Genomic DNA, 24,737 nt, shown 5'->3' with positions numbered 1-24,737 from the left:
TGGCATGGTCAGTTTGTTTCTTTGCATTCTACTTAGAAGCAGGCTTGCTTGTAGACTTTTTATTTTAATTTTTTTGTGTTCTTTTAACATCTGTCGGACAATGCTGAAGATGTGTTATGAGTATGTGGTGGCCAGTGTTCTCCTGCATGCAGGGAAGCAGGTTTAAGATGGCCTACACCAACAGACTCCACAAACCGATTTGGAAGGCCAGTGATGTTGTTGAATTGAAGTTGGAACAACCATATTGGAGAGGATAATGTTGTTTTAAGGTATGCTCAATCTCGGATAACTCCTCCCACCCTCTCCACAATATGCTGGCCAGTCTGCAGAGTACCATCAGTGACAGATTGTTACAACCGCGATGCACCACAGAGTGACGAAGGTATTTTTTTTTTTGTGTGTGTTGTGTGTGTATGTATATGTTTTCTCTGAGTGCTGGATGTGAGGATTTAATCTGGTTTATGATCTGGACTTTTATGTAATTGCTATAGTATGTTGGTATTGGGTTAATTACTTTGGGTAATGCTTGAGAAAGTGGTACATTATTTGCATTTTGGTCGTTTGAGTTTCTATTATTTCTTCTATGTTGTATTTTAATAGTATGGATTTATTTTTTATTAGTTTTATTTGGTACTAATTGCTGCTGTTGCTAAATTTATTGTCTTGTTCCGGTAGTTATTGTGATCTTGTGTGGTCTTCGTTGAATGCAACTGTATCTTAATGATTTACCTTTGGGATTAATAAGGTAATCTGAATACTGCTGGCACAGCCCTTTTATTGCTAAGATCAGTGTACCCCGCTGTTTCTCTGTCTTCTTACAAGCCCTCCTTCCCAGTTGCTCACAGTGCAATTGTCTCTTCATTTTACGCTGGACTGGTGTCTGTGCTCTGTCCAAGCTGCTTTGAACAATCATGGGAACAGTAGAATTAACCCACCCGCAACTTTGTAGTTGTGTAATTGTGTATGTGTGTGTGTGTGTGTGTATATATATATAATTATACACACAGTTGTACTCAAAAGTTTACATACCCTGGAAGAATTGGATTTCTTGGCCATTTTTCAGAGAATATGAATTATAACACACAAACATTTTTCACTCATGGTTAGTTTTTGGCTGAAGCCATTTATTATCAGTCAACTGCGTTTACTCTTTTTAAATCATAATGACAACAGAAATTACCTAAATGACCCTGATCAAAAGTTTCCATACCCTGGTGATTTTGGCCTCATAACATGCACACAAATTCACACAAAGGGGGTTGAATTGCTATTAAAAGTAACCATCCTCACCTGTGATCTGTTTGCTTGTAATTTTAGTGTGTGTGTGTGTGTGTGTGTGTGTGTGTGTGTGTGTGTGTAAAAGGCTAATTTATCAGGCTAATTTATTATGACTGCTAATGTATCAGGAGCGAGTCATCGACCATGTACGGTCACATCTGGCGCTCCCAGGACGCCGGCACATGGCTCCGCAGTGTGGGCTTTTTTTAACGTGTCCGCTGCTGACAATAGTGTTGCCATCTGCAATCTTTGCAGTCAACGCATTAGTCGCGGTAAGCCCAACACTCACCTGGGGACGACCGCCTTAAGAAGGCACATGAGCTGCCATCACCGAGCCCAGTGGGAGCAACGGAACACACAAAGCCACACTCCAGGCTCTCACCGTCCAGCCTCGTCTTTTACTTCTCCTTCTCCTCTCTCCTCACAATTGTCCTCCACTCCACCTTCCATCACGCCAAGCTCACGTTTTTCTGCAAAAAGGCAGGCTTCCGTGGGCCTAATGTTCGAGCGTAAAAAAATGACGCCGGATAACCCTCTTGCCCAGCGGTTGACGGCTGGCTTGTCAGAACTGATAGCCCGCCAACTATTGCCATATAAACTGGTGGACTCTGAGGCCTTTTCGAAAATTTGTGGCCATTGGAACACCACAATGGAAGGTCCCAGGAAGGAAGTATTTCTCACAGAAGGGCATCCCAGAGCTATATGGCCATGTTCAGCGGCAAGTAAATGTATCTCTGGCACAAAGTGCTGGCGCCAAGATACATCTGACCACAGACACGTGGTCTTGCAAACACGGGCAGGGAAGGTATATCATTTTTACTGCCCACTGGGTGAACCTTCTGACGGCCGTCAAGCATGTAACCCGTGGCACCCGTGTAGATTTGGTTTTACCGCCACGGATTGCATGCAGGCCTGACTCTTCTTCTTCTTCTCCTGCTCCTCCTACTCCATCCTCCTTCCTCTCCTCCTTTTCCACTGCTAGCGTCTCTTCCGCTGCGCCGCCCAAGCTCCCCAGAACCTATTCGACATGCCAGGTTAGACATTGCCATGCCGTGCTGCGTCTGTTGTGCCTGGAAGCCAAGAGCCACACTGGCCCGGCACTCCTTTCAGCTTTGCGTTCACAGGCAGATCAGTGGCTAACACCGCTCAATTTGACAGTTGGTAAAGTGGTGTGTGACAACGGTGCCAATCTGCTTAGCGCATTGAAACAGGGCAAAATTACGCACATGCCATGCATGGCACACGTCTTAAACTTGGTCGTGCAGCGATTCGTTGTCAAATACCCTGGGGTCCAGGACATCTTGCGGCAGGCAAGGAAAATCTCGGCCCATTTCAGAAGATCTTACACGGCCATGGCTCGCCTTGCTGACATTCAGCGGTGACACAATCTGCCGGTCAGACGTCTTATTTGCGATTGCCCGACGCGATGGAACTCAACCTTCTATATGCTTGATAGGCTGCTCCAGCAGAAACGTGCAGTTAACGTCTACCTGTATGAACTCTGCGGCAGAACAGGTTCTGGGGAGCTGGGTTTTTTTCACCTTGCCAGCGGCTGCTCATGCGCGACACATGCAGACTTCTGCGGCCATTTGAGGAGATCACCAAACTGGTCAGTCGCAGCCATGGCGCCATCAGTGACATGGTACCTTTAGGCCTTCTTTATGGAGCGTGCATTGCGTCGTGTCATTGATCAAGCTGTGGAGGAGCAGGAGCGGGAAGATGAGGAAGTCGCAATGCTGGATGAATTCCCAGGGGGGGCTACTCTATCTGAGACAAGTCAACAACAGGAGTCTGAAGAGGAGTCAGAGGAGGATGGTACCGGGGCGGATGAGGAGGAGCAAGAAGAGCATGCTTTAAACCTTTCTGGGATCCCTGTTGTTGTGCGTGGATGGGGAGAGGAGAATGAAGAGGACGACATTATCCTGGATGATGAGCAGGAGCCAGGCCGCCACACCGCTTCCAGTTTAGTGCAAATGGGGGCCTTCACGCTCCAGTGTTTTAATAGGGACCCCCGTATAAAAAGCATAAGGGTTAAGGACCAGTACTGGGTGGCAACATACTTAGACCCCCGGTACAAACACAAAATGGTGGAAATGTTACCGCTGTCACAGAGGGCTGTCAGAATGGAGCACTTCCAGGCCTTACTTCGAGAAATGCTGCATTCTGCTTTTGCGTGCGCTGGCAGAGGAGCAATTCCCACTCCCAGAGAAGGAGTTGCGGGTACCAATCCAACAGCGCCTGCAAGAAGAGGCCGGTTTGAAGATGTGTTGGTGACTTCGGATATGAGGTCATTCTTTCAGCCGACCCATCGACAGGTGTCATCCGGATCCAGCATCAGGGAACGCCTAGACCGTCAGGTGTCCGACTACATCGGGTTAACGGCCGATGTGGACGCTCTGAGGAGTGATGAACCCCTGGACTACTGGGTGGGCAGGCTTGACCTCTGGCCAGAGCTTGCCCAATTTGCAATCGAACTGTTGGCTTGCCCCTCGTCCAGTGTCCTATCCGAAAGGACGTTCAGCGCAGCAGGGGGGATCGTGACCGATAACACTGTCGTGAGCTAGGCGAGTACGCTTAACTACCTCACATTTCTAAAAATGAATGAGGCATGGATCTCGGAGGAATTCAACACATGTGACCAGTAGACCATGTATATGTCTATAAACATTTTTTTTTTAATCAAGCACACAGAACTTCTTTCTTCATTTGGCTCACTTCCTTGTACAAAAAAGCACACCGTACTATATGCCCGTACCCTCCTGTTTGAAGAGGTCGAGCGGTGTCATATTTCTCCTGGGGTTGCTTATGAGGGGCTCCAACCATCCCTGTGCTGTGCTGACTTCCTCCTGGGGCTGCTTATTATGAGGGGCTCCCACCATCCCTGTGCTGTGCTGACTTCCTCCTGAGGCTGTACCTCTGCTGTGCATATTATGAGGGGCTCCCACCATCCCTGTGCTATGCTGACTTCCTCCTGGGGCTGGGGAACGTTACGGTCCGCAAACTATCAGCCTCGTTCGTGGTTCGCGTTCACGAAACGTTCCGTCGGAAGTTCGTCCATCACTATTGAACTGTATAAAACAGGGAAGGGATATCAAAAGATATCCAAGGCATTGAGAATGGAAATCGGCAATGTTCAAACTCTATTCAAGAAGTGGAAAATGAGAGGTTCTGTAAAAAGCCACGAATAACTTCAGGTGAAATACAGGACTCTCTGAAAACATGTGGTATGGCTGTTTTAAGATGCACTAGAAGAAAGATGGGCGGCATAGTCGAGTCGCCAGAAGAAATCCATTACTATGTAAATGAATATACTGCTTACAATATGCCGAATAGCATAGAGACGAGCCTCAGACTTTCTGGCACAAAGTCTTTTAGAGTGATGAGACCAAGATTGAGCTTTTTGGCCACAACCATAAACTCTCTATTTGAAGAGGAGTCAATGAGGCCTATGAAGAAAAGGTACACCATTCCTACTGTGAAGCACGGAGACGGACCGCTGATGTTTTGAGGAAGTGTGACCTACGAAGGCACAAGAAATTTGATCAAAATTGATGGCAAGATGAATGCAGTCTGTTATTAAAAAATACTGGAGGAACATTTGCGTTCATAAGTCAGGAAGCTGCACATGGGACGTACTTGGAGATTCCAACATGACAATGATCCACAACACAAGGCCATGTCAACCTGTCATTGGCTACAGCAGAATAAAGTGAAGGTTCTGGAGTGGCCATCTCAGTCCCTGGCCTCAATATCATTGAGCCACTATGGGGAGATCTCAAATGTGCAGTTCATGCAAGACCGCCCAAAAATTTACAGGAAATGGAGGCTTTTTGCCAAGAGGAATGTGCATCTTTTTTTTTTTTTTTTTTTATCAGATTTTTTATTGTTTTTAACAAGGTGATAACAAATCAAGACAGTATCAGCACGACAGACATGCAGAATAAAATCGTAAGGCACATAAACATCTCATCATAGGTACCCGAGAGGGTGCCAAATCATGAACACCAACAGACAATAACATCCATCCCTAACAGCCCTCCACGGAATGTGCATCTTTACCATCTGAGAAGATAGAGCCTCATCCACAAATACCATGAAAAACTTCAAGCTGTCATTGATGTTAAAGGGGGCAATACCAGGGTATTTAAACTTTTATGAGCACAACTTAGATATAGATATATATATCTATATCTATATCTATATCTATATCTATCTCTCTATATATCTATCTCAATCTCCAAATCAATATTATTCTCAAATTTAGTAAAGCAGCTAGCTTCTTCAGAAGGAGGTCAGCAATGACCATGCCTATGTTATTCTCACAAAGGATTTACTTATGCCACGTACACATGACCAGACTTCTCGACAGACTAGGTCCGACGGTCTTCCCGACGGACTTTCGGCGGAGTTCCGACGGACTTTCCGAATGAACGGATTTGTCCACACACTATCGCACCAAAGTCCGGATTCGAACGTGATGACATACGACCGGACTAGAATAAGGAAGTTCATGGCCAGTAGCCAATAGCTGCCCTAGCATCGGTTTTCGTCCGTCAGACTAGCATACAGACGAACAAATTTCTCAACCAACCTAGAGTCCGTCAGAAAGATTTGAAACATGTTTGGTTTCTAGGTCCGTCTGACTTTTGGGGAAAAATAAAGTCCGCTGGAGCCCATACACAATCGTAATATACAACGGATTCATTCCGTCGAACCTAGTCAGTCAAAGTCCGGTCGTGTGTACGCAGCATTAGTGTTACTAAACGCACATTATAAAAAACTACTAATACATGCTGTTCATAGAAAAAAGGAAGAAATAGTGGTTGATATGTCCTTAATAGATAAGGCACCTCGTCCCAGAAATTTAATACAATAGGAAGCAGAGAAGAGGGGATTATTACAGTGCCACAAACAACTCGATACAATATATTCAAAATAAAAAGTAGTAAATTATCTTACAATTGATTAAAAATTCATAATACAGTATTCTGAATCGCATATGATAAGGGAGCATTTTACAGTGTACTGTTGACCAGAACGATGATGGTAAGTTACAACAGCAGGTCAATTCATCCCTACTAACATGACATAAAACAGTTGTTGCTCCTAGAAGCCCATCGGGGTAAGGAGGCTACAGTTCAGTCAATGGGGCAGCAACCCCACACTGACAATATATGGCTGTAGAGGGCTAAAGGGGAAGCCTCATAAAAGCAAAATGTAAAAATTAGTGTCATATAAAGGGCCGCTGTTGAGACCAATGATGTATAATTAGTCCTAAAGGAGCGAATATGCTGATGGATTGACGAGAAGTTGACCTAAAATCTGAGATCAATCGGATACAGTCCAGGGCTTCAGCAGGCTTAGACAGGAGGTAAGCACCAACAGGAGGATATCCACACAAATGGTGTGCATAGGCCTCCAGGAGGACAGTTCAACAAAACAGCACCCCAATATACCATGCTGTTAATACTTTCACTCAAATTCTTTTCTGTATTTTGCAAAAAAACATGGTTGATCCTGCTGCTCTCTATCTCCACCTTCTGTTCATGTCCCCCATGGGACTATAAAGTCACACATGTGGGCCTATACACAGTGGCAAATGACAGCACATCCCCCCCCCCCCCTTCCTCCGCAATGCTCACTAACCAGCTAAACACAATGGGATGGGATATTGTTGGATGCAGATTATTGGTGGCTTCACCTTCTTGTTGTAAGACACAGGCTGGAGGGGCGGTAGATAACGATTATGTATAGGTTATCCACCTCGCCTCAGACATACAGTACATTTTGAACATATATAATGGCTTTCCATTAGTTTAGCCATTTATTCCCAGGAATCTAGATTGTACAATATTTGGAATTTAAGGAGTCTTTTTTTTTTTTTTTTTTTTTTTTTTCCTTGGGTTCAAAAGTATTTATTTCTGTAATTTTATTTTTGGATTTTAAGACATTTATTTTGTTTCTAGTATTTTGGAATGATGACTTAGCAGCTGCAATTTGAAATGTAGTTATCTTATTTTGTAAGGGTTACCGTATATGATTTGTGTCTAGGTTAATATCCACAATCTCTGCTGCGAAAGGAATGGATACTTTTTTTGCTAATCCTTCATAGATGAAAGCCTTTCACACAGGCTGTTAGTTTTTATTTTGTTTTTTTGTTTTTTTTTGTTTTTTTATTCGGATGAAAAATGTACAGCAATGCACTCCTATGGGCAAATAGATGTGAAGGAATGATCATCTGTTTCTGTTGTAAGAGAAACAGAATTTACCATGTCACTCAAAGAGAAAAAAATTGTGTGACAATTTAGGTGTTGAGCATTAAAGTATAATATAATATATTTTTTTTTCTTTTTGTGTCTAGATTCATATGTGTGTTTCCAGTTATCTTACAGTATACAATTTCCCTTTTAAATTTATATAATAGTGGAGACCGAACTAGTTTTGCATAATTGTATTGTATTCACACAACATGTTGTAGCCTGATGGGGAACTGGATGCAAAAGAACCTTGTTCATTTATGTAAATCATGTGTAATTTCCGATTAGGCAAAAATGAAATCAATAAACCTGCAAAAAGGAGTGCAGTTATTTTCATCTGCAAAAACAGTAAGGCTCGGTTCACACAGGGGGCGATGCGAGGCGACACGACTTGCCGCGCCGCGACCTGCCGCGACCTCGGCGGCGACTTGCAAATGACTTCTGTATAGAAGTCAATGCAAGTCGCCCGAGGTCACCCAAAAGTAGTACAGGAACCTTTTTTCTAAGTCGGAGCGACTCGAGTCGCTCCTCTTAGAACGGTTCCGTAGTACAGAACGGGGGCGACTTGTCAGGTCGTGGCACGGCAAGTCGTGTCGCCTCGCGTCGCCCCCTGTGTGAACCGAGCCTTAGCATGAATACTAAGCAAAACACGGCATCTGTTGCCTGGGATTCCAAATGCTGCCCAATATCTATTCGGTTATTTAACAAGTTAGGGGAAAACAAACTTCAGAGCATCATTTTAAAGTGGTGTTTAAATACAAAAATAAAAATATAAGGTATTGCAGCTTACCAGTTCTTAAAGTGATTGTAAATCTTTGGGGCTTTTTTTTTTTAAATATAATAAGAAACATGTTTTACTTACCTGCTCTGTGAAATGGTTTGCACAGAGCAGCCCTAATCCTCCTTTTTTTGGGTCCCCCACTGGGCCTCCTAGCTTCTGCCCCCCACCAAGTATTATGGGGGCACTTGTCTTATGGACACACACAACATTGCTCAGCCACACTCTTCTCACTGGTTGTGATTAACAGCAGCAGGAGCCAATGGTTCCCACTGCTCCATTTAAGCCAATGAGGAGGGAGAGCCTCTACTCTTGTGCACATCACTGGATCGAGATTGGGCTTAGGTAAGTGTAGGGAGGAAAGGGGGGGGGGCTGCATGCAAAAGGTATTTTACCTTAATTCTGAGAATGTATTAAGGTAAAAATAAACCACCTGCATGTAGAACCACTTTAAATGTGGTGGCTATTTCACTTTTCTTTTTTATTTAAAGCTTTTCCTTTCATTATTTTTATTTTTTTCACCTTTTGATCCACCCAGTAAGTTTGTTGATTTTCTAACTCCTTTAATAGATCAAGCTGCCCAGTAAAAGTGGCAGTTAGTGTTGAAACGCTTACAGGAGTGTTTAAAATTGTCAGCTTTTATTCATTTATGTAAAACTTTTTTTTTCCTAAAAGAGGAAAAAAAAACATTGCTTAAAAAGTCATACCGGTAGCGGGAATTCAGTTTTAAGTTCTTGTGCTTTTATTAAGAGTATATAATCTGATTTTGTCAAAACCTTGTAAATTAAGATAACCCTGTTTAGAATCCCTAGTTTTGCTGTCTTCTTAAATCAATACGCTGTCTGCCTACATCAATAAATCCTGAAGATGTTCTGAAATATTTTTTTTTTCTTGAGGCTGCATTCACACCTGAGTGTTTCAAAGTCGTGCGTTTTTACCACAATTTTGTTCAGGTCACCGATGTAAAAAGCAGAAAAATGCCTGTAATCTGCCCCAAAGAAGCTCATGTTCTTTTTTTGAGCTTAGGGCTTTTTTCAGGTGTTTTGCTTCAGGTGACAAAATGCTCACATGTGAACAGGTGCCGTTTGAAATTAATGGGATTTTGCTTGTTGGGAGTAATTTAGGTGTTTTTTTTGGGCGTTTTACGAGTGTTTTATGAGCTGAAAAAACTCAGGTGTGAATTAATGATCCTCAATGCTCCCATATTGGTTGGCGATATGACTCGATGCATAAACATTACATAATATAAGACGTTATGGAAGCCAAGATCAGCACTTATTTTTACTTTTTTTTTTTCTAGGTGTATAAAGAGCTTGTTTATATTATATGAAATCTTTCTCTCTTCAGGTTGAACACCAATATTCTCATAGATTTACAGTAACTGTAATTAAAGCTACCAATGTTACAAAAGGAACTTTTGGAGATATGCGTAAGTAGGATTTTTTTTATTTTATTTGTGCAATTACTGTCAACTATACTGCATTTCCTGGATTATAATATATTGGCTTATTTCTACTAATAAAATGACAGTAAAGATGTCAATTAATCTGTGTTAGCAGAAATGTTTTAAAACATTGATGGGGGCATGACTAGTAATGGCGCTGTGAAGATGGCTTCTCTGGAGCTTTGTACCTGCCAGACAGCCCCTGCAACTAATAGCATACTGTTCTTCCCATGTTGATCCGCACTAATAGAATACCATACCTCCTGTGTCTGTTCACAGGATGTCAAAGAGAATCCCCCCTGGGTCTCAGCTGGAGGGCTCATTTAAGGTCCCACTAAATGGGCTGTGTCAACAAACTACTCTGGAATCTAAAGTGGCAGATATGGAGTCGCTATCTGCCACACACACAACTCCTGTATAGGTGCACTTTAACAACTATCCTCCTAACACTCAGAGAAACTTGCCTACTTGCAGTTACAAGTAGAAGATGGGGAGAACAAAAGTCGATGGGACAACATTAGACTACATGGGCTCCCTGAGACGACATCAGGATCTGATTCAAAAACTTTCATCACTGCCATCTCAATTTTCTCTGTCACAATTGCACTAATACGGCTTCAATCACATTAAGTATCGCTACCATCTTAAATTCTGTCTTGAGTAAGGAATCCACTGAGCACTTGGTGCTTGACAGAGCTCACCATGTTGCCGGTCCCCGTTCTTCCTGTAACAACTTACCACAAGATGTACTATAGAGAGTCAATTTTTATGTAAAAAAAAAAAAAAAAGAGAAATCGTGTGATGGCATGGCACACGGGTCCAGTGGAGTTTCGATGTTCAGGTTCAGCTTTTCCTGGATTTATTCAGGAATACTCTGGACCGCAGAAAATTCCTGAAAATGCTTAGATCTGATCCTCCAACATGCCACCTGCTGCCACTGGGGTTATCCTCTACATGTTCTATTCTACAGGATGACAAGTCTTTCACACTTCAACATCTTCAGTCTTTTAAGTTCCTTCATTCTGCCCAAATTAGGTTAACAGTTCAGTAGTACATGTCTGACTGTTATACTACATGAGGCTCTGAAAGTACACTGGCTGCCGCTAAGGCTTATCTTGCCAGCTTGCGCCTTATTCTAACTTGAGCCGTTATAGTCTTGTGTCTCTAAATGCATAGTTGTCTTAATGAACCTATGCCTAACAGAACACATCTTAGTTAATTTTTCTGGGTTTTGTTTAGATATTTGACATTTCAGGTAATCATCCTCTCTATTCAGATTCTGTTATGATTTCTCTATAGCCCTACCATTGCTTCCAATAACTCCATTACTATACTGTGCCTTACAGCAGTGGTCCCCTACCAGCCACCAATGTCATCCTATCATCCGTGCAAGGGGTGGGAGGAACTGCAAATTTGGATGGAGGGCAGGAGCTGCACAACTTACCTGTTAATATGAAAAGATGCCCGCCCTCTGCAGATCTCAGCTCCTCCCACAGGAAAGGACACACAGGCTAAGTGGCATGGCCACACAGCAAGAGGTATGCGGCAACCATGGTCTGTGATAGTCCTGTTTGGCCTGCAGTTGCTGCTCAGCTCCTGTCATGCATCCCGGTCATCAACAGGCCATGGACCAGTACCAGTCTGTAGCCCAGTGGTTGGGGATCCCTTTGCATGTACCCCCACTATTAGGAGATGTCATAGCATGAAACAGATACATGACTCCAGGTGTCTCTTTGAGGAGATGACCTGGTACAGATGGATTCAAATGGCGTTCGATCCCTGCTGAAGCTCTTTCTGCTTCCAACTCTGTTCAAATAATGGGGAATCTGTGGCTAAGTCCAGTAAGGGACATTAGAATAGGCAACTCGGCTTTCCAAAGCAGCCCAGTCAGAGTCAGCCCTTATGAAATAACTTATAGTCTCTTGCTTGTGGGTATGGCCAGATATTAGGCAAAAAGGACAATGACATACCCAGAACAAATTCTGAAATTCCTTTGCAAAGGTATTAAGAATCCCAGAAAGGTTAAGGAAGGTGCACATCAATTTGAAACAGTGTAAATTTGCTGCAATCAAGGGGTGGTTAATGGGTATAGCCTGACTATGGGCAGGCAACACCCGTGGGGCCACTGCTAATGGAACATCCAAGAAAGTCTGTTCTAGACCCACCCAATCTTTGAATGTATGATGGTTAATCCAATCGAGTATCCTGGTTAGTTGCTCTGCCCAATTATATTTCTGATGATTTGGCCGGACAATCCCGCCAATAGCCTTAGGGAGGGACAAGGTAGATAGACTTATTCTCGATCTCTGTTCCATAAGAATGTCTGGAAGAGTCAGCAGATGGCAAGAAAATATGATTTGAGTAGGGCTATTGGCACCGCCTGCATTACGTACAAGAAGCATGGTAGGACATTCATTTTCAAAGCTGCAGCCCAGCCAAAATATGATGGAGACTTAAGATCCCACGCCTGAACGTAATTTTGGCTGCATTGTAAAAGTGGTGTAAAATACAAGCAAAGGGCTGTGAAACATCCACAGGGAGTTCTGTTCCTAGATAAGTGATCGCATGGCCTTTGCAGTTGAAAGGGAAGCTTTTCATGCATAAGGATACATGCAATCTGTGATAAGTGCAAAGGGCTTAGAATAGTTAACACTTAGGTTAGACAGAAAAGAGAAAATATTAAAGGAGAATTATGGGTTTGGAGTTTTTTCCCCCATTATACTTACCTAGGTCCAATTTGCATCTGTCCCCTGCACTGAGAACCAAGTCATCGAACACCGCCGATGGCTCGGCTCCCCGAGCTGAGAGCTGCTGACTGTTAATCGGCAGCTCTCCTGCTCTGCTCCTCCATGCTCACTGGAGCACTGAGCTGTGGAGGGATGGGGTGCAGGCGTCTCAGCAGCTCGCTGAGAGGCTGAGACAGCCATCAGTCCAGGCACCTGGCCGATCCTGACTTCCAGAGTCTGGATGATGCAGTGCCTGGACTGATCTGCATGACGTCAGCAGAGAGCGGATTTCAGACCCGCTCTCTGCTGAAAACGGGTCACCGGTGTGCAAAACAAATTGCACACCTGTGACCCATAGGTGAAGCCCAGCCAAACAAGCTCAGGCCGGACTTCTCCTTTTTAAGTGCAATCATCAAATTAGTAATATGTGCTGCTCTGTAATGAAAAGCTAGAGATCATCCATGTACGCCACAAGTTTGTAGATCTTGCCCACCACGGTAAACCCCTTAATGTCTGGGTGAGATTGAATAAAGCAAAGGAATGTTTCCAGGGTTGGGATAAACCCTGGCGAGCGGCCAGCCCTGTTGGGGGGTGTTGCAGATTGAAAAGCTATCAGAAAGGTAACCATTAACTTTAACTTTAACCCTGGCCATAGGATTAGTATAAAGAGTTAGAATTCCCTTACAGAACCGAGGCTTAAAGCCAACCGAGGATAGAACTGCTTCCAAGTAATCCTATGCAACTCGGTCAAAGGCCTTCTTCGTGTCTGAAGACTGAACAAGGACCCTATCCTGAGAAGAATTTGCCCAAAGCTGAATATTATTTGCTTTGTTGGTATTATCCACCCACTGGTCATTCCTTACCACATTAACAATGGCCTCAGGTCTCTTTGGGCTGAAACTTTGGAAAGCCCTGCAGCTCGATATGTTTTCTGGTTCTCTTCCCTCACCTGGTTTCTACAGATGCTCACTAGTGTCATTTGAGAAAGTCTTTTCCAGCACTGCACCTTTACGGCACCCTGTCTGTTTCTCTCTCTGATTTCTCCTCTGGTCAATTAAAAACCGCCCTACCTCCAAAAATGGGAAACCAACCTGCAAAGATCCTTTAAGCAGAACAATGTAGGAACATGTAACAATTATTCTAGTGCAACGCTGTTTAAAAAAAAAACATATCACTTGTGCAATTGCCTATATTAAATGTAAAACAGCAAAAAACCGCGCTACAGTAGATGCAATGATCCCAATGCACCATAAATTAAATTGAAAACCGAAAAATCTAAATATTTGGAAATTAATCCGTATGGGAGCTGCAGTTCTATTTTGTAACAACAATACAAGCAGAAAAAGGGAGTTTGAAGAGAACCGAGCTCCACCCAACAATGTCTAAACAGATAACACTTAAACCCACTCCTCCCCTTCACCCCGTGATGTCAGAAGAAAGGGAAGATATTTATAACCTTTGGATGCAATAAGTATTGGATAGAGGCAATAATATCTTAATACCATGCATCACTCATCCTATAAGTAAATCAAGTGATATAACATATTCAAATCATCCTCCTTCCAAATTACATAAAAATATCATAAAAACCCAAATGGTTGTATAAAAATTAAATAAATAAATGAAAATTGAATGTGAATAATTCATTAAGTTCATTAGACTAGTCCTCATAACAGTCCAACTGTGAAAGGTCCAAGCTTAATTCCACCACGTGCCAAAATGGGAATTGGTAATGTAAAACGTCCTTTACTCCATATCCATATTCACCATGTGATTTATGTGAAAAACTTCACCACCACCAAGATAAGAATTGGCTCCTTACCAGATGCTTTAGGAAAAATGGCATATATGCAGTAAAGGCTAATCCAGACTTCCCAAACCTCCTATGCAGTCCATTGCAACCAATATAATACAGGATGTCCCAATCGGTAATGTTTGATCTTCTAGCATTCCCAAGTTGCACACCGTGTGTTCGGACTGCTGGTGGCTCCCCTTCCTGCTGCACACCAGATGCTTTGTTGGTATTATCCACCCACTGGTCATGCCTTACCACTTTAATGATGGCCTCAGGTCTCTTTGGCCTGAAACTTTGGAAAGCCCTGCAGCTCGATATGTTTTCCGGCTCCCTTCCCTCACCTGGTTTCTACAGATGCTCACTAGTGTCATTTGAGAAAGTGTGTTCCAGCACTGCACCTTTACAGCACTCTGTTTCTCTCTCTGATTTCTCCTCTGGTCAATTAAAAACCTCCCTACCTCCAAAAATGGGAAACCAACCTGCAAAGCTCCTTTAAGCAGAACAATGTAGGAACATTTAACAATTATTCTAGTGCAGCGCTGTTTAAAAAAACATATCACTTGTGCAATTGCCTATATTAACCAGTCTTATGTGAATGTGCACAAACAAATTTCAAATATGTATAGATATATATGGTATATTTAAATCTTGATTGTTTTGAACTTCAGTGCTTATATAAAAAAAACACTGCTGCGCTCCTCTGCTCTCCCAACAGGTCATCCTAAATTGTGCACACGTTCAGCAGCTGCAATGCGTGCTCACCTCAAACTTGAGTTACATGAACTCCGAAATGGTCTTTTTCACTCTGTTGGGGTTTCTCTCCTCCACACCAGAACCACTGCTCTCTCAATTCAACAACCTCACGGGTGATTTCAGATGGATACAGATAATGATCCCTCATGTAAAGATTCCTTCTATACTCCCCTTTACTCCAGGGACTCTGATCTGCAATTCATCTGATACATGGCTCTGTGGTAACATGCAATCCTAAACAAGACTACATAGTGCTCTCTGTATGCATATTTATTAAAATTGCCCCAATACGGAAAAACTTACAAGATACCCTTTAAAAATTTGCATATACACAGGATCTATTCTCACGTCTGCTTGCTCACCACTGACTCTCTCTCTCTCTCTCTCTCTCTCTCTCTCTCACAGTGGCTGCGTGACATCACTGGCTCGGCACCTCCCCTCAATACGCATATCGCTGCTGACTTTTAATATTAGGGCACTTACCTGTCCAGGGAGCTTGCGATGTTTGCACCCCAGCCGATCTTTGGATCAACTCCTGTGTGCTGCCGCCGCCTGCCCGCTGCCGCCGCCTTTCCTGGTAAGAGAACCAGGCAGTGAAGCCTTTCGGCTTCACTCCTGGTTCCCTACTGCGTATGCATGAAGCTCGCTGCACTTTCTAATTCTACAGCCCATCTCCCGGAAGTGGGAAAGGGGACCTGTCATAAACAGTTTCCTCCCCTCCACCCTGAAAGGTGCCAAATGTGACACCAGAGGAGGGGGAAAGCATATAAGCGGAAGGTCCACTTTTGGGTGGAACGCAACTTTAAGTTCTTCACCATATGGGACAGGTCCTGCCCAATATTGGAAGGAAGGGAAGTAATGATCTCCCTAAATATTCACATTTTATCCTCCCAGAGGATCCCCCTGACTTCTTCCTCCATGTCTCAGAAATACCAGCAAAAACATACAATAAATTGATCCTATGTCACCTCCCTAGCGCCACCAAGTCTAGCATTGCACTGAGGTGGAATGATCCATGTCCCTCTACTTTATTGCTATGGGTCTCAAAAGGTGAAAAGTTGAAGGCCACGGACGACATACTGTAGTCCTCTCATCTCAAAACAAACACAATTATTTATTTTAAATCTTTGTTTTGCTGGAATGTGTTTTATATTCTCAGATGAGGGCAAAGCCCTTCTGAAGTCCAACATGTGAATGTCTCTCCCTCTCCCTCTCCCTGTCAGAGACTTGGTATTGCATTTGTGTTATAATTCTCGAGTGTGTTTTTATAGGCTCTGATCTTTACAAACAAATTGGTCATGTTTTTTTTTTTTTTTTTTTTAACTTGTGTTATCTTGTTTACTTGTATTATCATATTGAATATTGTGATCATAACTTGTTATACAGGCATACCCCACTTTTAAGTACACAATGGGGTACTAAAGCTGGAAAGTGCAAAATCAGGCTCACTTCTACATAGAAACCAATGAGCTTCCAGGTTTTATTACCAAAGCTTAATTGAACGAGTTGGGGTTAGAAGCTCATTGGTTTCTATGCAGCAGTGAGTCTGATTTTGCACTTTCCAGCTTTAGTAAATAAATCCCATTGTATAATTGACATAAACAATAACCGCAATGAAAGTAATAGAAAGAAATAAATATTTGTGAAAATTGAACACATATGAATATATAATGATTAATAAAAAATAAGTAAATATACCAAATGTAATAGCAAAATCAATATAATGCTACAACTCAATTAATCAATGATGATCTGAAAAAATATTGTGCAATTCAATGATCCAAAAATAAATAAGTTAAATCAATAAAAAAATAAAGTCAAAGTGCTCTTGTGCCAGTGAAGAAACAATGCTGATCTAGTTCACTTTCCAATAGGTGATCACAGCGTGCGTGTTTTATCTGTGCTCCTATTGTGGTTGTACTCACCGGAAATTTCCCCCCCTCCTGGGGTCTGAAACATTCATAGCATGTGCCACTGTGTAGCACTCTAGAGTAGGGATGAGCTCAGGCATGTTCGCATGGAACACGTGCAGAGCCCGCCAGAAGTCGGCGCAGTGCTGCACTAATCACAGGCAGTGAGACATTGTCCAAACTCTGCAGCCGCACATCGGGGCAATGTCTCACTGCCTGTGATTAGCGCAGCGCTGCGCCAACTTCCTGTCGGGTTCTGCATGTGTTCAATGCGAACATGCCTGAGCTCATCCCTACTCTGGAGACTGTCCCATCCACAGTGATTTAAAAGTACTCCCATCATGTACTTGTGTGAGGAGCTTGAAGACAACATTATGAAATTTTCAGGTCTGAGTATGAAATGTTCATATGTATCACCTTCTATGGATCACATACTGCAGGGATCCCTTCATAAGTCTTCAGATGGTCAAATTCAGTAGAGAAGCAGATCAGTTTGCTCCCCTTACACGTGTCTGGACGTGCATTAGCCGGGAACGCAGCCATCAGCCTGGGAGAAGAGCAAGCAGGAAATAAGCTGATCACAATAGGAGCACGTATAAAACGCGCATGCTGTGATCACCTATTGGAAAGTGAACTAGCGTTGTTTCTTCATTGGCAAAGAGCACTTATTTATTTTTGGATCGTTGAATCGCACTAACTTTTTTCAGATCATCATTGATTAATTGGGTTGTAGCATTATATTGATTTCGCTATTACATCTATCACATGTGGTATATTTACTTATTTTTTATTAATCATTATATAGTCATATGTGTTCATTTTTCACAAATATTTATTTCTATTTTCATCATGGTTATTTATGTAAACTTGTGCAGATGGTATTAGGAATCTATGCATAACCTAATGAGCACCAAGTTGTATATCTAGGGGCATTTATACACGCCTTATTGAGTCACCATTCATTACCACCTGTCACCTTTTATTTAAATCAGGGTTTGAACAGTGCCAAATTCTACTTCGTTTCCTTTCATTTATTTATTTACTCCACCCAGGTGGTAGTAACTAATAGAGGCAGCAGTTCCTTTTCACTTACCCCATTTAAAAAGTTTTTTCGTCTTTCTTTCTTTCTTGTACTCTATTTTTTTCGTTTTGTATTTATTCCTTGCACAGAATCATTCATATTTATTAAACCCCATTGTGTACTTAAAGTGGGAGTCCGCCGTTTTTTTTTTTTTTTTTTAAAAAGCCAGCAGCTACAAATACTGCAGCTGCTGACTTTTAAAATAATGACACTTACCCGCCTAGCGCGCCCGCGATGTCGGCACCCGAAGCCGATCTCTCGATCGTCTCTCAGGTGCTGCCGCTGCCATCTTGGATATGGGAATCAGAAAGTGGAGCCTTTCGGCTTCATTTCCCGGTTCCCTACTGCACATGCGCGAGTCGCGCTGCGCAATAAGGATGGTCCCCGCTGTCTCTGGGATCCGTGTGTTTCCCAGCAGGCAGCGGGGGACCTTCGGAAAGGGGCGTAGATTCTGTGGAAAGGGGCGTAGCTTCTGCAGAATCTACGCCGGAAGTGGGTGCAGATACCTGTACTGTACAGGTACCTGCACCCCCCTCCCCCCTGAAAGGTGCCAATTGTGGCGCCGGAGGGGGGGAGGGTTCCAATGAGCGGAAGGTCCACTTTAGGGTGGACCTCCGCTTTAAAAGTGTGGTATGTCTTCTTTTCTGCTCTGTTCTGCTCTTGCGCTACAACTGCCATGCAAAGGCAGGAAGAACATATTGTGTGACAATTTGCTAACAACTAATTCTACTGAAACATCCAGTACCTGTAATGCCGCGTACACACGGTGGGATTCTCCAACGGAAAATGTTGGATGGGAACTTTTTGTTGGAAATTTCTGACCGTGTAGGCTCCATCAGGATTTCCGACACACAAAATTTGAGATCTGGATCTCAAATTTTCCGACAACAAAATCCGTTGTCGGAAATTCTGATCGTGTGTATACAATTCCGACGCACAAAGTTCCACGCATGCTCGGAATCGAGCATAAGAGCTGCTCTGGCTATTGAACTTCAATTTTCTCGGCTCGTTGTACATCACTGCGTTCTTGACGCTCGGAATTTCCGACAACATTGTGTGACCGTGTGTATGCAAGAGAAATTTGAGCCAACACCCCACAGATTTTGTTGTCGGAATGTGTGATCGTGTGTACGCAGCATAAGAAGCCCTATCTCTATTGTTGTGAGTTGTCACTGATTTACTAAACCCATAACCACAAGATTATTATTATTATTTTTTTATAGTCGATACTCCTGACCCTTATGTGGAATTATTCATTTCATCAGTACCGGATGGCAGAAAAAGAACAAAGCATTTCAACAATGATATTAATCCAGTTTGGAATGAATCATTTGAATTTATTTTGGACCCAAACCAGGATAATATATTGGAGGTATGTTAGTAGTTAAGTTGCTATATTTGTATACATATAGCTTAAAGCTGAATCCCAGGATGCTGCCTGTAACAAGAAAGCTCTTGATATAAAATATCCAAAGTATTAGTGCTTTAACCCTTTCGCTGTCAGGTCCGTAACACTGCCCCCAGGTAGCCATGTTGTACAGACCTCATTTGTCCTTCTGCTATAAGCTCATGTTCACTTCAGTGACAGCTCTGCCACTATGTCTCCTGCCCCTCCACCTTCCTATGCTGACATCTGATGTGCCCCCCACCCTCACAAACTCCAATACCCCTGTGGCTGTCCTGCAGCTGTCAGATTTTCTCCTCTACCCTCCTGCACGCTGTTTGTATTGCAGGGCAGCCACAGAGAGATTGAACCGTAAAATACATACCCCCAGTGCTGCTCTTATCCCCCCTCCAGTGCCTCCCACTTGTCTAATGCCTAGGTGCTGTCTGCCCTGCTGCTGCTAGCCGGCTATCCCACCGCCCCCTCCCACCGGCTTTCTGTGCTACAGGACAGGCACAGAGGGACAGGTTTTTAGAATTTTTTTTTTTTAAACGGCGCTGCTCCGAATACCCCCCCCTTCTCCACCTCACCAATGTCTGGGAACCCCCTCCATGCTGCTAGCCAGCTCTCCCCTTCTTCCTCCTGCCAGCTGCAGCAGCTGACCGATCGCAGTCAGCATGTAGGTAGAAAGGGGTGTTGCGTGGGATGGGGTGGCTGGTAAACGTGTTTTACCAGCCCCCTTCCTTTCCTGAAAGAATGCAGCCCAGTGATCAGTACAGATCGCTCTTGCATTCTTTCATCACTGACAGATCGTAGATCAGTAGATAGTATATCAGCCACAGAGCCCGTGTAATTATTATTATTGTTTGGTTTTAAAGGGATGAGGTGGCAACCCTAGGTGATAGACAGTTCTGAAACAAATTCTCCTATCTACGTTGTACCTCTTCATCTGCAATATTTTCTTCTATACTTCCATTAAAAGTCCAGAATTCATAAAGCTTGTCTTGGTGTACAGAAAAGGGGGGCAGCGAGGAGAGCTGATTGAAGGTAAGGGACCCTCCACCTTCACACAGGAACAGAAGAGCTGTCAGCCAGCAGCTTTTTTTCCTCTTAGTGTCAGAATAACTATTAAATGCATATACCGGTACCTATATTTTCCTCATAACTTGGGGGAAAAAAGGCACATTTGGTAATATTTGATTCCAGGCAAATGTAAAAAAGTATTTCAGAAAAAAGGCATTGTGCCCGCCTTTTGCATTTTTTATGTGGCCAAAATCAACAGAATTGTCAGAAGTTATGGTTATCACATGCAGAGTTTGTTGTTTTATGATCCAAATGGTCCTAGTACTGTACCAAATCTTTACTGGCTAACCTAAAGTATGCTGTATTGCCGAAGGTATTGGGACACCTGCCTTTACACATAGATTAACTTTATTTGCGTCCCAGTCTGAGTTTGTGGGGTTAAATTTTGAGCATTTGCAGCTAATAAAAGCTTCAACTCTTCTGAGAAAGTTGTCCACAAGGTTTGGAGTGTGTCTATGGGAGTGTTTTACCATTTAGCCAGAAGTGCATATGTGAGAAGGCCTGGCTTGTAGGCTCCAAACAAATTCATCACAAAGGTGTTCTATTGGGTTGAGGTAAGGACTCTGTGCAGGGCAGTCAAATTCCTTCACCTTAAACTCGCTCATCCAGGTCTTTTATGGACCTTGCTTTGTGCACTGGTGCGCAGTCATGTTGGAACAGGAAGGGGCCATCCCCAAACAGTTTCCAAAAAGTTGGGAGCATGAAATTGTCCAAAATTTCTTGGTGTGCTGACACCTTAAGAGTTACATTCACTGGAACTAAGGGGCCAAGCCCAACCCCTGAAATACAACCCCACACCATAGTCCCCCAACCACCCAATGATTTGGACCAGTGCACAAAGCAAGGTCCATAAAGACATCGATGAGCAAGTTTGGGTCGAGGAACGTGACTGGCCTCCACAGTCCTGACCTCCGCCTAATAGAACACCTTTGGGATGAATTAGCAAGCCGGGCCTTCTCATCCACATCAGTGCCTGACCTCACAAATGTGCTTCTGGAAGAAGGGTGAAACGTTCCCATAGACCCACTCCTAAACCTTGTGGACAGCTTTCCCAGAGCAGTTGAAGCTGTTTTAGCTGCAAAGGGTGGGCCAACTCAATATTGAACCCTACAAACTAAGACTGGGATACCATTAAAGTTCATGTGCGTGTAAAGGCAAGTGTACCGATACTCCTGGTAAACCTAAGAAGAAAAAAGTATTATAATGCAGCTTATCAGTCATTAGAAAATGGTGACAAGTAACTTGCCACGGAGGCACTCATGGGGACCCAATTCTGAGCCATTGACACACTTGCTCTGCCCCCCCCCCCCCCCCGCAATGGCTTTTGTTGCAGCGTTGCTATCAATCTGCCTGTAAGTAGGGAGAGAGACTCTGCTCTCTGGCACAGCACTGGATCTAGATGAGGCTCCGGTAAATATACGGGGGGGGGGGGGGGGTCGGGCTGAGGGTGGAGCAGCACCCATTTTTTTTATTTTTGGTGTGAATGCGATTTCAGCCATACAAAATGTATGCCTGAAATTGCACTGCTCAGACATCGCATGTGATGTGCACAGGAATGCAGTGTGGTTTTTCTTGTTTGTTTGTTTGTTTTTTTTTTTTTTATTGCAATTTCAGTTTAATTGGTTGCTAAGGTTAACACTACAGTTATGCGTTTGTTTTTTTTATATATAAATAAGTACCCCTTTTCTTGTAGATCACCTTAATGGATGCCAATTATGTGATGGATGAAACTTTGGGTACAACAACATTTCAAATTTCCTCGCTATTGCCTGGAGAGAAAAAAGAGGTTCCATTTACATTTAACAAAGTAAGTAAAAAAATAGAACAATTATTATTTTAAAGCAGTGTTAAACTCAAAAGCAAGCATTTTCTATGTTGCAGCCTGACAATTCTTAGATGTGATGGCTGCAGCTTTCTTTTTAAGGCTTTCTTCTATTTTTTTTAGATGATCCCATCAGTAGGTTTTTTGTTTTTGACAGAGGTGCTTACAATGATCAGCTTTTATGTATTCATGTGAAACCTTTCTCAAAAGAAAAAAAATATTTGCTGTAACATTCCCCTGCCCCCAGACAGACAATACTGCTGCTTAAAGGTGCCCCCTGTGTTCCTTCATCCAGAGTGTAGGCACTCTAAGTACTCATGCAAAAATGACATTGGAAACTCTCCTAAAAAGCCTTTCCTTCTGGCAACAGCATTTTGGCAGAAAAAGCTCCTGCCACTTGTAAAAGTGTGTAACCCGTTAAAGCACATTTATAGGCGCCAAATGCTTAGGCGCTAAAGTAGTTCTAAAGGCAGGAGGTTTTTGATCTTGATACATTCTATGCATTAAGATAAAAAAAACTTGTGTGCAGGAACTCCCCCCAAATACTTACCCGAACCTCATGTAGATCCAGCGATGTTGCGAGAGAGCCTCGACTGTACAGGGCTTTGCCTCCTCATTGGCTGATTAAAGTTGGTGAGCCAATGAGGAGAGAGGGGGGGGGGCGGGGTGAGCCAAGCTGTGGCTCTGTGTCTGAATGGACACACAGTGGCTCAGCTCAGGTAGAAGGGAGGGGCCAGGAGCAAGAAGAGGAGGATCTGGGCTGCTCTGTGCAAACCACTGCACACAGCAGGTAAGTATAACAACATGTTTTTTTCAGTTTTATTAAACAAGACTTTAATATAACTGTTCATTTAATTGGCAAGAATCATTTATTCTGCTATTGAAATGAATTAATGCTTAAGCGCTAAACGCCCCTAGAGTTAACAAGCATCAAAACACAATAACGCACATTAACAAGCTTCTGGTGTCTTTTCTGCCAAACTCTGTTGCTCCTAAACACACTGCCAGTGGGATATTTTTCCTGCCTCTAAAAATGCTGTTAAGTCTGTGTGCATGGACACATACAGTGCCTTAAAGTATTAATACCCCTTGACATTTTCCACATTTTGTTACAACCAAAAACGTAAATGTATTTTATGTGATAGACCAAATACAAGTGACACATAATTGAGAAGTGGAAGGAAAATGATAAATGGTTTTCAAAATGTTTTGCAAATAAATATCTGAAAAGTGTGGCGTGCATTTGTTTTCAGCCCCTTTTACTCTGATTCCCCTAACTAACTAAAATCTAGTCTAGCCAATTGCCTTCAGAAGTCACCTAGATAGTAAATGACGTCCACCTGTGTGTAATTTAATCTCAATGTATATATACAGCTGTTCTGTGAAGCCCCCAGAGGTTTGTTAGAGGACCTTGGTGAACGAACCGCATCATGAAGGCCAAGGAACACACCAGACAGGTCAGGGATAAAGTTGTAGAGAATTTTAAAGCAGGGTTAGGTTATAAAAATATATCCCACCTTTAAACAACTCATAGAGCACTGTTCAATCCATCATCTGAAAATGGGAAGAGTATGGCCCAACTGCAAACCTACAAAGACATGAACGTCCATCTAACCAAACAGGCCGGGCAAAGAGCATTAAACAGAGAAGCGGCAAAGAGGCCCATGGTAACTCTGGAGGAACTGCAGAGATCCATAGCTCTGGTTGGAGAATCTGTCTACAGGACAGCTATTAGGCGTGAACTCCACAAATCTGGCCTTTATGGAAGCGTGGCAAGAAGAAAGCCATTGTTGAAAGAAAGCCAAAAGTAGGGTAGAGTTTGACCCCTACGGTGTCTGCAGCACCTTATATATACACATTGTTCTCATTTCCTAATAGCGCAGGAGTATCCACTTTCCAGGCTGGATAATATAGATCCTGGTAGTCTCCCCAGCCTGGCCATCGAGCGCGTGCAGGCCTTAGCTACACGCTGGGTCAGCCGCGACAGGCCCCGTTCTGGTCCAGGGGCAGCCGGCGAGCTATATGCTCCGGGGTACACATATGACCAGGCTACTGCTGTCCGAGTCAGAATCATTTGTTGCCATGGTGTAAGCGGCGAGCGGGCGCAAGGGGGCTAAAAACGCCCTCCCCCCGTCTTCTGAGGAGAGCTCTGATTCAGACTCGGGTCCCGCTGTGGCAGACAGCCCCTGTTCTGATGTTTCAGAGGATGCAGACCAGGACCATTCGGGACAGTAAGGAGGAAGACTCCGGGTCTGAAAAAATAGAAATTTCTGGTTGTTGACCCACCTGGTATCCAGGTTAAATAAGGTGACCACGATTCCAGTGGAAGGGCCCCCTTATTTCAAGGACCCTGCCCTCAGAAGGGCTGAAGCAGTTGCCTGGTCCATGTTTATGGTGATGGGGTCAGCATTGGGGCCGGTGTGAGC

General features: G+C 43.3%; 1 protein-coding gene across 1 annotated transcript in view; it reads left to right on the top strand.

The window, feature by feature from the left end:
- The window catches only part of PLA2G4A (phospholipase A2 group IVA), a 387,554-nt gene that overhangs the window by 133,371 nt on the left and 229,446 nt on the right, over positions 1-24,737 (top strand). The window contains exons 4-6 of the mRNA XM_077452645.1: positions 9,661-9,742; positions 19,246-19,394; positions 22,183-22,296. Of these exons, the coding sequence (XP_077308771.1) occupies positions 9,661-9,742; positions 19,246-19,394; positions 22,183-22,296 (345 nt within the window). The remainder of the gene's footprint in view (positions 1-9,660; positions 9,743-19,245; positions 19,395-22,182; positions 22,297-24,737) is intronic.

The sequence above is a fragment of the Lithobates pipiens genome, unplaced genomic scaffold (assembly GCF_037356315.1).
Source record: "Lithobates pipiens isolate NorthernLeopardFrog02 unplaced genomic scaffold, aLitPip1_a1.2 Scaffold_23, whole genome shotgun sequence".
Taxonomy (NCBI): Eukaryota; Metazoa; Chordata; class Amphibia; order Anura; family Ranidae; genus Lithobates; species Lithobates pipiens.
The sequence above is the reverse complement of the archived record's forward strand: the minus strand, read 5'-3'. Positions and strand labels throughout refer to the sequence as shown.